Raw genomic sequence first — 13,817 nt, 5'->3', positions numbered from 1 at the left:
TCAGACATACATTTCCTTTTGCTCCCTTTATTTTGGAAGCACGCCTGAAAAATTTGGCACGTTTCTGAGCAATTTACTAATTTAACATTAATTTTTTAAATTTTGAAGTTAGTTTTAGATTTAGACATTTTTGTATTTAAAAATAGTATTGATTGAATTAAATCAACTGATGTAATAATAATCCATTAATGTTCACATATAGCAGTATTGGTGCAGATTTTCTGCAGTGTAAAATCCACCTCAAATTCTGCATTACACTATTGGCGGAGGATTTTGATGCAGAGTTTGATGTGGATCTGTAACACACTTCACCCTTTTATTTGAGAGGGTGAAAAAAACAAAAAACAAACAAACACGGATCTGAATCAAAAGCCACACCAACTTGTGTGGATAATGACCTGCACCAAAATCTGCAGACTACAATATGCTAAGTCTTTGGTATGAATCTCCCCCAAAAGCTGTAATGTGTGAACGTAATCTAATTTATTTCTAGATAAATCATTAAAAATGAACCCTGCACTATACAATCAGCTATATTAAATAGTATAGATGATTGTAATAGAAGACATCAATTTGGGATTAATGTGGCGTTTTAAACAATATTGCTTTTCTCTTCTGCAATGTCACACTGACAGGAGAGAGAAGGAGAGAGAGAAGATTTTACAGCCTGAAATACAAAGAAAGTTTGTTACTACAACAAACTTTCCCGGCCAGCACCGTGATTGGTTCAAGTCCTGATGACATGAGTGTGACAGCCAATCAGGTCCTGATGTCGGCACAGATCCACAGGCTGTTAGTAACAGCCCGTTTCAGGTATTTCATCAGCCCGGGGAAGAACGCAGTCCCCAGCAGAATGCAGGACATAAATTTATGTTGCTGCTGCACAGAGCCAAGCAACCAGTTATATGATTTTACCATCAGAGGTCATGAAGGGGTTAAAATGTGTAATGAGAGAAGGGGAATGGGCATAAATTTTACCTATAAACATTAGCCGAGAAGGCAGATTTCAACTGGTTCAGCAGTTAGCAAGATTTATGTAATCTTCAACTTTCAGCACTTGATAAGGGAGAGTTCACACAGCGGACTTTCCGCTGTTTGCACATCAGAGGCTGTGAACGAGCAGAAGTACGGTAGAGGTTGCAAATGGGCAGAGGCACGTGAGGAGTGTGATCTAGTTTATTTTTGTTACTTCTATAAGTAAATTTGTAGATCCGCACTGGAATGTGCTCTATGCTTGGCAATGCTGTCCAGTGTCCTACTTGTGCAATGTATGTGGTCCTTGACCAGCTGGTCGAGGATGCATACTGTTGCACATTCGGAAGCCCAAATCCTGGATCTAAATGAGCAACAAGCAAGACTGAGATCCACTGACAATATGGATAGGAGTTTGCTGCTCACTGAGCAGAAACTTGCTGGGGTAGATGTGCAGGAGGATGGTAATTTGGAAGAGTAGGGGGAGCAGGCAGCTAGCTGGGTAACAGTTAGAAGAGGTAAAGGAAAGAGAACCAGGGGAGGCTAGTCCTAAACTGGCACACCCCAATAAGTTTGCAAAGTTGGCAGATGAGGGGAATGCCATAACAGAGCCAGCACCGCTGAGGCACAACATGCCCTCTGAAAGCCAGGGGGATGACTGCTCCAGTAAGAAAGGGACGGGGAGCGCAGGGCAGGCTAGACAGGTCCTAGTGGTGGGGACTCAATTATAAGGAGGACAGACAGGGATCATGGAATGGTGCGTTATCTTCCTGTCGCTCGAGTTCGACACATCGCGGATTAGGTTGACAGATTACTGTGAGGGGCTGGTGAGGATCCAGCGGTCATGGTGCGCATTGGCACCAACGACAAAGTTAGTGGTCAATAGAGGGCCCTCAAAAACGATGTCAGTGACCTAGGATTTAAGCTCAGGGCGAGGACCTCCAAGGTTTTTTTGGGGGGGAAATACTACCTGTACCACAAGCCACACCAGAAAGGCAGTAGGAGCTTAAGGAGGTAAACAAGTGGCTTCAGAATTGGTGTAAGAAGGAGGGTTTCGGGTGTCCTGGAGAACTGGGCTGACTTTGCTGTCGGCTACAGGCTCTACCGTAGGGACAGGCTGCATCTCAATGGCGAGGGTGCAGCTGTGCTGGGGTAGAAGAAAAGATGGCTAGAAGGTTGGAGGAGTGCTTAAACTAGGGACTGGGGGGGGGCAAAAAGAGTAATAGGGGTGTTGGGGGGGGTGGAAGGACAGTGTAGACAGTGACCCAGGACAAAGTATGGGGAATGAAGAGGAAAGGGGCTACAGGAGTTAGAACTGAAAGAGCAGCTATTAGGACCATAAGTAGCATAATGAATACAAAGAATAACAACCTTATAAATTGCATGGCAAGGAATGCAAGAAGTCTGATCAGTAAAGTGGGTGAGCTTGAAGCAAGAATGGCTGAAGAAAATTACAACATAGTAGGAACAAAAACATGGCTAGATGATAAGTGCGATTGGGTGGTGAATTTACAGGGTTACAATCTCTTCAGAAGAGACTGTAGGAAACAAAGGGGGAGTCTGGGGGGTGTCTGTACGTTAAATCCTACTTAATGCCAAAGCTACAGGAAGATACAGGTGTAGGAGATGACGACATGGAATCCCTGTGGGTGGAAATGCAGAAAGAAAAAAAATCCTGATAGGGGTTTTCTATAGGCCACCAAAAATAAAAGAAGTCCAGTAAATATTATTAAGGCAGATAGAAGAGGTGTCAAACCACAATGAAGTAATTATTATGGGAGACTTTAATTATCCAGATATAATATGGGAAGGCGAATACTGCGAATCTCAAGGATGAGGAGTTCTTGAGATTAATTAAGGATAACTACTTTACCCAACTAGAGGGAGGGCCACTTTGGACTTCTTATTAACTAACAAACCAGACGGAATCAGTGGAGTGCAGCTTGAGGGACACTTGGGAAATAGTGACCACAATAGAATTAATTTCCAGCTGTCATTCAAGAAGCCTAATCAGGGAGCAACAAAAAAACTAAACTTCAGTAAAGCAAAATTTGATCAGCTCAGAACTACTATCGGCAACATTAATTGGCATAGCGTCCTCAAAGATAATAGTACAAAGTTTAAAAACATCCTAATTACCTCATGTGAGCGGTTCATACCCTTTAAAAACCAAAAGAACTACAAGTAGCAGGAAACCAATGTGACTCGACAAGACTGTAAGATGGCAATAAGTAAAAAAAAGAAAGCGTTTAAATTATTAAAACAAGAAGGGAGCGAAGAAGCGCTAAAAACATACAGGGGAAAAAACAATTTATCTAAGAAAAAGATAAAAAAACGGCGAAGGAGGAGGCAGAAAGACGGATTACCAAACAGCAAAAAGAACACCAAACTATTTTTCAACGGTAACAGGATTTGCACTGAAGGCACTGGCCCACTAACAAATAATGCAGGTGTAATCACAGAAGAGAATGGGGGGGGAGATAAGCAAATTTATTAAATAGTTTTTTTCTGAAGTGTATTCATGAAGGAAAAAGAAATGACAAATGAGATACAGGGGAATAAATCGAATCCCACCCGCAAAAATATTACCTGCCTAACTCGGTAGGAAGTACAGAGCCAGAAAAAAAAAAAAAAAAAGACAAATCGCCGGGACCAGTTGGAATACACCCAAGGGTTCTAAGTGGTGTGAAAGACCAACCGCTATTTCTTAGATTTAGGGGCACTATTGAGACCGGGGTTGTACCACTGAATTGGCATATTGCCAATATGGTTCCAATATAAAAAAAAAGGGCAGTTTTTTTTCTAAACGCTGCTATGAGCATCAGCTGGGACGTTACATCAGGGACGGCACAATTATACTGAGCTGCCAGGGCCTGCAGGGGAGTGATGTTGGCAGCCAATCAGCTACAGGGGGCATCAACCCCCTGTCACTCATCTCCATCAGGGCTTCCTGGTGGAGTCAAGATACAATAATACCAATAACATCCACACCACAACCTGCAGACTTCAATTTCCGCTATGTGTGAATTCCTTATATACTAAATAGTCAATTGGACATGTTAGGTTTTGGGGTTTTTTCCGCCATTCATCACCTGCAATAGGCACAGAACACCACTGTATGGCATAAACTGTAGTCTGTCCTGTTTTAAAGAATAAAGGACATGTAATAGCCGCAACATTTAAAAGGCAAAGTAATCAGCCCAGACAACAGGTGGTAAATGCTATTGCGGCATGCGGAGGGATGTGCCTAGGTCTTTACTGTGGGATTACTTAGTTGCATATGTAATGAGGCTGCCTGGCAAAACTCTAATTTATGTTTCCGGTATAAAAAAAACCAACATGATATTTAATTGCCTTCTGTGGCCTGCTGCCAACCACAAGTTGCTCTTATTATATTACTAGAGCCTTCCCATCTCCTGACAATTGCTCTACCTATGATCTACTTCTGTAAGGGACTTTTAAAACAGGATGTCCATTAGTGCACATTTTGTAGCATTAACTGCAGAGAGCATTCTGCAGAACATCTTGTGGAATTCCTGTGTTTTTCAATGCAGACTTAAAGGGGTTGTCCCGCGGCAGCAAGTGGGTCTATACACTTCTGTATGGCCATAATAATGCACTTTGTAATGTACATTGTGCATTAATTATGAGCCATACATAAGTTATAAAAAGTTTTTTACTTACCTGCTCCGTTGCTAGCGTCCTCGTTCCCATGGAGCCGACTAATTTTCGCCCTCCGATGGCCAAATTAGCCGCGCTTGCGCAGTCCGGGTCTTCTGCTTTCTTCAATGGGGCTCTGTGTAGCTCCGCCCCGTCACGTGCCGATTCCAGCCAATCAGGAGGCTGGAATCGGCAATGGACCGCACAGAAGAGCTGCGGTCCACGGAGGAAGAGGATCCCGGCGGCCATCTTCAGCCGGTAAGTATAGAAGTCACCGGAGTGCGGGGATTAAGGTAAGCGCTTAGCGGGGTTTTTTTTACGTCCCTGCATCGGGGTTGTCTCGCGCCGAACGGAGGGGGGGGGGGGGGGGGTTGGAAAAAAAAAACCCCGTTTCGGCGCGGGACAACCCTTTTAATTGTGGAATTACATCTCCTGTATGTAAGAAATCCATAACGACAATTCTACAAGACGTCCTTAATTCTGCAGCAGAAAGCGTATCCACTGCAGAATTTAATCCTGTGGTTTGAAAGGAAAGATGCGTGGATTTAAACAGGTGCCGAATTCAAGCCCCATAGGGATAACACCAACGCAGAAACGTCCGCACTGTAATTCCATCCTGTATGTACCCAGAGGGGCACCACAAGGCCTTTTATGTTTCAGAGCAGGCAGCAGAGAGAAAGCAATAACGACTGGCACCTTGGCTGCCCAGCAAACAGGCTGGTATGTTCAATATTGGTGCATATTTTCATTCTTCCCAGTCTATTCTGTACTACATGACAATATTGATTCGTGTTATTAGAATATAAGAGCACACAGCAAAGGGAGACGAATGCGGTGCTTACACCGAACAATTATGGTTTACAAAATAGTTCCAACGAGTTAAAGTGAACAATAATCGCTCGGTTTAAACGCAGCCAACGACTAAACCACCAACAAGAATCGTGCGCTTCTCGTTCGTCGTTCAGTTTCATCCGGCATAAATACCAGCGCCGAGTCGCGCACTCATCAGGCAGTTTAAGCACTGATTGTGTCATATTTTTACATGAAACGCTGAACAATGAACGACAAGCGAGCGAAAACTGCGCCATTCTCAGTGAGAATCCTGCAGTCTAAACAGGCAGCCCGCGCGGATGAGCTGGTGAGGACGTCACCGGGTCATTCACTCAGGCGAATGCAAATAGTGAGATTCTGGTTCACTGTAAAAGGGCCACAATCTAGTAGCCCATCTCCCTATCTGCATTATCTATTGTTTCCGGCTAACAGCCATTTCACGCTAGAAAACAACAAACCGCTGAGTTCCGTAATGGCCCTTTTAGATGGGCCGACAGTCTGTTAAATGACTACATGAGCGCTGACACCACCGCTACGATCCTCAGCGCTCGTGCAGAGTGTTATCACCGACAGCATTGCCACCGGCTCACGCTGAGCATTTACACAGAACGAGAAGCAGCGAGCCAACGAGGTTTTTTTTTAAGTCGATTGAAAAGTCAGCCTAAACAACCGCGAACGACAAGCGAGCAATTTTTTTTGCATTCACACTGAACGATCATCACACAAATTTGACGTTTGAACGAATTTTGAGCAATAATCGTTACATGTAAATGGGCCTTAACAGGATTAGATGCAGGGAATGCAGAAAAGGGTCTGTCCTTATGAGCTCTACTGAACTTGACATATTTTATCTACCGTATGAGAATCAGAAGCAAACATGATGCCAGATGAACTGATTACTATACAGTACACTCCAATAAGATAAGAGTTTGGGGGCTGAGGTGGTACCCACTGCTTCCATAGGGAATCACAAATGCAAGATGTGGTGTGGTGCCCGTAACTGGATATCAAATAAGGTGTAGCAGACATGGTTGCGTGTAAGGGCTCTCACAAACACGCATGCTACCGAATATTAAGCGCACAGATTTTGAGCGCATAATACACAGTACCAGTCTCACATTAACTTTCAATTGTGCCTCTCACACACAACGCGCAAAATGATAGCCGCATGCACCATCTTGGTGTGAATTATGCGAACACACACGGCAAGATTTGTCAGCACGCAGCAAGTATGCATGTTATTGTGTACTTGCTGTGTGCTCCCACACCAGCGATACGACTTGTGGGAGAGAGCCCTGAAAGAACTAACAATCAGTCTTGTTCTAAGAAATGTGACAAAATTAGAAAAATACACAAATTTATTGTTTTCCAGCGCACCACCTAAATAAGTTTAAATCTGGAGCAAAATCAGCCAGAACCCACAACCTGCTGGCACATCATACAGAACTGCCTGATGGGGAATTCCAGGCTTTTTAAATATTTGGGAAAAATTAAAACTTTAAAGGGAATCTGTCTCCAATAGAGATGAGCGAGCGTACTCGCTAAGGCAAATTACTCGAGCGAGTATTGCCATTTTCGAGTACATGCCCACTCGTGCCAAAAGATTCAGGGGCCGGCGGGAGTGAGCATGGGGGAGCGAGAGAGAGCGATCTTCCCCGCCGACCCCCGAATATTTTGGGACGAGCGGGCATGTACTCGAAAATGGCAATACTCGCTCGAGTAATTTGCCTTAGCGAGTACGCTCGCTCATTTCTAGTCATGAACTATAAGCACCATACAATGCTCATACCGGTTGTTTAGGTGATGTGGAGCACAGGGCACCTCTTTCTATACTCACCTCTGCCCCCATTCCAGTGATGTCCTCGGCGAAATCAGCATGTGTACATCCAGCGTGACCTTTCAGAAAAACGTGCGCACTAACTTTGCTGGGGACACAACAGAAACGGGCGACTGAACGAGGCTCCACATCACCTAAACTAGAAGCACCATAACTTAGTTTATGGTTCTCCTAGCTGGTGACAGGTTCCCTGTAATATCCACATACACACAGGTCCCAGTAGCAAAGTGAGCCATTGTCACCTTAAAGCAAGTCGGTCTCATCATTCTTGCAATCTAAAAGTAACGCAGCGCAAGATGTAAGACCTATTGCTGATTAAAATAGTACCTTTATTTTCTTAAATGTGGCCATGATGAGTCTGAGACTTGATGTACTTCCTGCACAGTACGCTATTGATGGGTTGTCAGTCCAATGGGCGGTTCACCCTCCTCTCTGGTTCAGGGTTTCCCCCTCCTGTAAACACACCACCCGATTTGTGTCTCCAGCTCTGGCCGTTGGAGACATCTTGCATTCCAAGTGACTCAATCTGGGGTAGTAGGTCATGAATAGCGTTACGGACACGATCCCTCAGTCGCTGCACCGTTGCATACATGTGACCTTACTCTAGACGTGGCACCCCAGAGTAAGTCACTAAGCATACACCAGAACTTTCAGTGCACAGCATGTACAAAAAACACAGAATGCAAGATGCCTCCAGCGGCCAGAACTGAAGAAGCCAACCAAGACTCCTTGAGGCATGCTTACAGGAGAGAGGAGGAAGGGAGCGAGGTGAGCTGCTTGGCGTCAGCATGCTGGAAGCGCACCAAGTCTCATTTCTCTCAATGACAGCATCTATTCAAGGCAAATCCCATCCCAAAAATCAGCAACAGATCCCACATATTACATCACATTTCTTTCAGATTGCAAAAATCCCTTCCTACTCTGGATTAGACTTCATGTTGCAGACGTTTATGCGACTGAAAACCGGTTCCATTGATCTGAACCATGTTATTTCACTGGGCCGCACATGCCTGTTTGCAAGCCACAATTGGATGAATGGGACACTTGCAGAAATCTGCAGCATATGAATCTAAGGCCAGGGAACCACGAGAGTACTATGGGCACACTCATGTGCCTGTGATATGGATTAGTGTTCAGGCCCAATTGCGGGCATATTGGCGCCAAATTGAAGCATCATAGATCCCCTTTACGCAAGGCAAAAGGTATCTGGATGCTGCAGTGACAACCAAGGGCAGTGGTGGCAAACCTATGGCACGCATGCCAAAGGGCGTTCCAAGAGCTCTCTCTGTGGGTGGGCATGCACGCCACCGCCCCTGCACACAACAGTCAGATAAACAACTACCGACGACACCGATAAGGTCATTAGCATTCATGTAGAGCATTTAAACAGGCAGAGTTCTGCCCCATTTAGACAGGATGAGCTGTCAGGCAAACAATGCCCAACAGTGCGCCCCAGTGGTGCTTGCTCCTGTACGGTTACAAACTGCGAATGAATAGTGAGCAATTTTTATTTTTTTTTGGTTTTTGGCATTTACACTGTACGATTATCATTCCCAATTTGTTCGCTTAAAAGAATTTCAAGCAATAATTGTCCCATGTAAATGGCTGTGCTGGCACTTTGTGTGAATAAGTGGCTTTTGGATTGCAGTTTGGGCACTCTGTCTCTAAAAGGTTTGCCATCACTGACCTAGGGCATTCTTTGTACAGGGGCAGGTTCCAGGCAGGGCAGCTACCCTGTGGCAGCTCATAAGGTCCAGGCAGCATCTTTTTTCCAAAGTGAAATAGAGTGTTGTGTCCCCATTATTTGACACTGCATTACGTGAGCCATTATGGATCACTGTATGAGTGTACCGCCAAGGGTCGAATGTCCCACAGCGACTACTGTAGTATGGGGAGACACTTCCATTTTCCCCCCCCTAAAAGACTACCTGCGCTTTCACTTCGGAGCGCTCCTGCTCTGTTGGCAGTTTTCGGCTCCTTCTAGCAGTTGTATAGAGCTTGTATAGCGCTATACGGGGCTGTCACCAGCTGCTGGAAAGAGCCAACAGAGCAGGAGAGCTCCGAAGTGAAAGTGCATGGAGTCTTTAATGATATGTGGGTTTGTGTATCTTCCCATTTGTGAGACGCTGCTCTCTTTTACTGTATACCTATTAAATGTCCCAATTTAATTTTCTCTCAGCTTTTTGCTCCTCTTTTATAATATCTAACATCATGTGACAAATATAAAGCGACAGATCACTAAGAACCATTAGCCGTCATATTTCTGTGGCACTCTTCAAACATCCGAAAATGCCTTAAACATGACGCTCTCTTCACACTGGTGTTAATCCCAGTCCATCTGGCTCCATGGCATCGAAAGCAAGAATACTGCAGTCTGCATCACCATTCTTACCATCCAAAATACCAGACCCCCTGCAGATGCCTTAGGCTGGAGTCACACATGGTACAATTTTGTCACCGACAAATCTGCATGTCTTACTTGCGAATTTTGATGCAGATTTGCGCAGCTTGAAATCCGCAACAAGTCCATGGCAAATCCGCATGTCCATGGCTTACAATTACACATGTGAATCCACCCTTAATAACCCAATAGTTCTGCCAGAATCAGTCTGCATGTGGCACACTACATTGGTAAAGACCCCATTATACACAGAAGTCCTGATGCCAGTGTGAACAGTCCTGAGGGTGAAGTCACATCTGTGTTTTGAGTCCTTTTAACCGAATTAGGACTGACTGCAAACTGAAGAACCGGATACATTTATTAACAGTTTAAAAGGATCCATTTAGAAGATAAATAAACAGATGTATCAGTGTGACTTTAGCTACAATGTGTTATTGTTAGTGTTAAACATCTGTTTGTTAACCTGTCAGTGGCCAGGCTTCTCCCTCTCATCATGCAGGTTTATCAGCACTGTCTGTGCATCTTCTCGAGAAACGCACAATCCTCGCGCAAACAAGAGCGTGGCATCAGCAGCTCATTCACGCGGAATGTTTAGACAGGCAGATCATCGCTGAGCAGGGGGCGTTTGAATGCAACGAGAAAAGAACGAGCCAACGATACTTTATATGCAGGCTGGACCTAAATGATGATGAAAAGCGAATGAACAGTTTTCATTCGTCACTCAGTTGTTGGCTCGCGTTTAAACTCAACGGGTATCATTCGATTTCATTTATTTGAACGAACTTTGGAACGATCATCATTCCGTCTGAACGCAGCTTTAATAACGGATCCGTTCAAAACGGAAGACAGGATGGTTTTAAGTCAGGCATTCTGTCTTATGTCTGTCACAGATTTCAATGAAAAAAAAAAAAAAAAAGCTTTAGTTTTTGTTTTTCTGCAAAGGAAAAAAAGAAGAGCTGCAGGCCGAGCTTTATTCCCACTGCAAAAAAATTGGAAAGCAAACACAGTAGACTTCATTGGAAACCCATTTGATAGCAAAGACATGTATTGCTCTCTAGGGGTGAGGTCTTTAATTAGTTTGCATCCGTTTCTTAATAGAAAAAAAAAAAAGGGAAAACAAGAGCTGATCAGCAGACGCAGAGGTGAACTCACCCCTTTACATTCACAGATTTTTGGATTGACAATTTGATCTGACGTTGTAATAGAAGCCGCGGGTATACAGTATGCACATGGGCTTTCTATGTTACTCGGAAGAACAGTCTGAGGCTTCTTGCACACAGACAATTTTTAAGTTGTGCCCAATATTCTTTGGCATCAAACAGCATACGGATATACCATGCATGTGCTGTCAGATGTACATGCGCCATTTTTTAATCCAAGAATCAGATTAGGACATGCTGTAATTTTTTTTTTTACTCGAAGAATCCAACTTAGTCCAATTTTTTAGTAAAGAAAAAAAAAACATGGATGCTAATATTGTCAGTGTACAAGTAGTAACAAAAAATTTTGGCATAATTTTTGTACAAGAAAAAAAGTCATTGATTCAAGTCTATGCGAGTTAAAAAGAAAAAAAGCGGGCTGCTCTTGCATCATGCGAGTGCGATCTGGTTTAAAAGCATGTAACCAAATATAAAAAGAATTAGGAAGGGTTTTTGATATGCATGTGAAAAAAAACCACAAGGAAATCATGTGGAAATAGAAAAAAAAAAAAGGGTAAAAACAAACAAAATCACAAGCAAAAAAAAAAAAAAAAAATGTACAGACTAAAGTCACTAACGCCCGTGCGAACATACCCTAAAAGTATATTCTTCTAGAGTTTGTAACATTAGCAAACGTGTCCAATTCCAGCACAAGTTGCCAAGACTGCATGGAAGTTGGCACAAGCAATGCCCTTCTGTAAACCCCTCTACACGGTAGATTGCCAGCCTGATGATACCAGGTGAGACATGGGGAATACTGCACTGCTTTGTAAATTCTTAACTTCATATCCAAAAACTGTCTGCAATAGTTAACATGGCAAGTAGGCTGCCCACCTAGTGCCAGTCCGCATTGTGGGTGCTGTTGGCAGTGCCGCCACTCACCTGGATCTGCAGGGGCACCAGGCGCACTTTGCACCTGTCGCTGACCACGAAGCCCTTGGGCAGGTCTATGTACTGGCCCCACTCCTCGGCGAACAGCTGCACCACGAACTTGCGGTGCATGTCTATCTGGTCCCCGTACAGACTGAGGAACTTCTGGATCAGCGCTTCATAGCCGGCGCCGTGCGGAACGGAGGAAGGCCGGGCGAACACGGAGAAGCAGAAGAGGACAGGCACTCCGCCGCCGCTGTGGTTGATCTGGCTGCCCGGGCAGCTGGTCACCTGTGCCGCACACACCGCCGGCTGCTCTGCCATGTTCATCACCGGGCGCTGCGGCAATGGGGGCTATCCGTACTCTTACTACTGCCCCTCCTACTGTCACTCCTGGTAGAGGGGGAGGGGCACAGAATAGGGGCGGGCTAGCTGACGGTGGCTGGTCACCACTAGCAGGACCTATGGCACTTGTAGTTCCACAGCCGCAGCGCCCCTTCCGGCTGGAGCGGGACACCTCAGTCGCCACCACCCGCACTGCTCTACAAACTCGTGTCCGGGCGTAACACAAGGGGCGTAGTGATGTCACGCGGACTGCTGACGTCACCGGAGGCGGCTTCCTGCACCTAGCTACATGGTGGCGGCCGGGCTTCCTGTTGCTCGCAGGAATACCTGTTGCCTATATATATTTATACCGTATATACACACTCATTATACATATGTCTGCCTCTCATTAACGAACCCGAGCAGCCCTCCATCACTCTGTCATATCTGTGTGATTTCCTATGAGAACTGACCTGCATGAAGGTGATGGAGCAGATTCATGGAAGCTGTCTCTACAGAAACGGTCTGTTGCCCATAGCAACCAATCCCAGGGCAGCTTTCACTTCTCAGGCGCGCTAGGAGGAGTGAGAGCTGCGCTGTGATTGGTTGCTACAAGCGATAGGCAGGTTTTCATTAGTACAGTTTTGTACATCTCCCCTTATGTCTACTGAACCATCACACCTTTCCGTGAAGGGGTCTGCATGCGTGAGACACGGCCGCCAAACAGATGTTTGACACAACCTATGCCACAAACGTACTCCGTTTTGAACAGCACTGGTTTATTGCTCGTGAATACTGGCTAAAGGGCTCATGTAACAACGCCAATGGGCATTATGGAATAAGTATGGAGAAGGAACAGTAGTACCAAACTGCTGTATTCACAAACTGGGGGGAAAAATTCACTTGTGCTATTTTTCCGTAAAAAAAACCCGGAAAGGTAATGGAACGGAAGCGAACGGAAATTATTCCATTTGCTTTACGTTCTTTTGAACGGTGATTGAAAGCAATGGGGAAAACATGAAAACATTTAATTCCTTTTTCATTCTGCTTCTCTTCTTCAAAAACAGAACAAAGAGACAGAAGTCCCAAATGAAGCTCTAAGGCCTCCTGCCCACAGCCCGGTCGGACTCCGCCTGCGAAATCTCACAGCGAAATCAGACCCCCAGAGACCCCATACTCACCTCTCTGATCCACCGAAAGCGTCTCGCCTGGCGAGAGGGCATGTATGCGCAGTAAAGCACATGAAGCACCGGCGCTGGGCGGTAATACGGATTCTCGTAGTACTTCTACTGTGCTCACGGGGGTATTTGACTGCGATTTCCGCCGTGATAATCCGTCCGTGGGCATTCGGCCTAACACGGGTGTGAAGTCTGAGTCAGGCTAACTGCACACGGGCAAGCGCCATATCGCGCCAAGATATTGTGCTCAGCAACGTGTGTTTTACCTTTTGATGCAAGGCGATTTTCAGGCAAGAACGCCTCCGATTGCTACTGTGAAATTCCGGTCCTCCCACGTAAGTTTTATGCGCGATATAGAACCGGAAGTGTTCCACATTGATTTCAAAGGGAAACCACGCATGCACATCACACGACATGCAAGTGCCATGCAGTGTGTTTAACCCTTTAGTGACCACCCATATGTGGTTTCACGTCTTGGTTATCTGGCCTGTATTCTAAGGGTTGGGGAGTGTGACAGCTCCTGACTGAGGTAGATGAAGGCCTGG

At 45.2% G+C, this 13,817-nt stretch overlaps 1 protein-coding gene across 2 annotated transcripts in view; it reads right to left on the bottom strand.

Annotated features, from left to right (window-relative positions):
- ISOC1 (isochorismatase domain containing 1) overlaps window positions 1-12,340 on the bottom strand; it is a 32,106-nt gene extending 19,766 nt beyond the window's left edge. For both annotated transcript variants that reach the window (XM_066603162.1, XM_066603163.1), the window contains exon 1: window positions 11,783-12,340. In XM_066603162.1, the coding sequence (XP_066459259.1) occupies window positions 11,783-12,100 (318 nt within the window). In that variant the 5' untranslated portion in view covers window positions 12,101-12,340. The remainder of the gene's footprint in view (window positions 1-11,782) is intronic.
- Window positions 12,341-13,817: the final 1,477 nt, after the last annotated feature.

This window comes from Eleutherodactylus coqui, chromosome 5 (assembly GCF_035609145.1).
Source record: "Eleutherodactylus coqui strain aEleCoq1 chromosome 5, aEleCoq1.hap1, whole genome shotgun sequence".
In the NCBI taxonomy this organism is placed as follows: Eukaryota; Metazoa; Chordata; class Amphibia; order Anura; family Eleutherodactylidae; genus Eleutherodactylus; species Eleutherodactylus coqui.
Note: the sequence above shows the minus strand (reverse complement) of the source record. Positions and strands in the feature narration are given on the sequence as shown.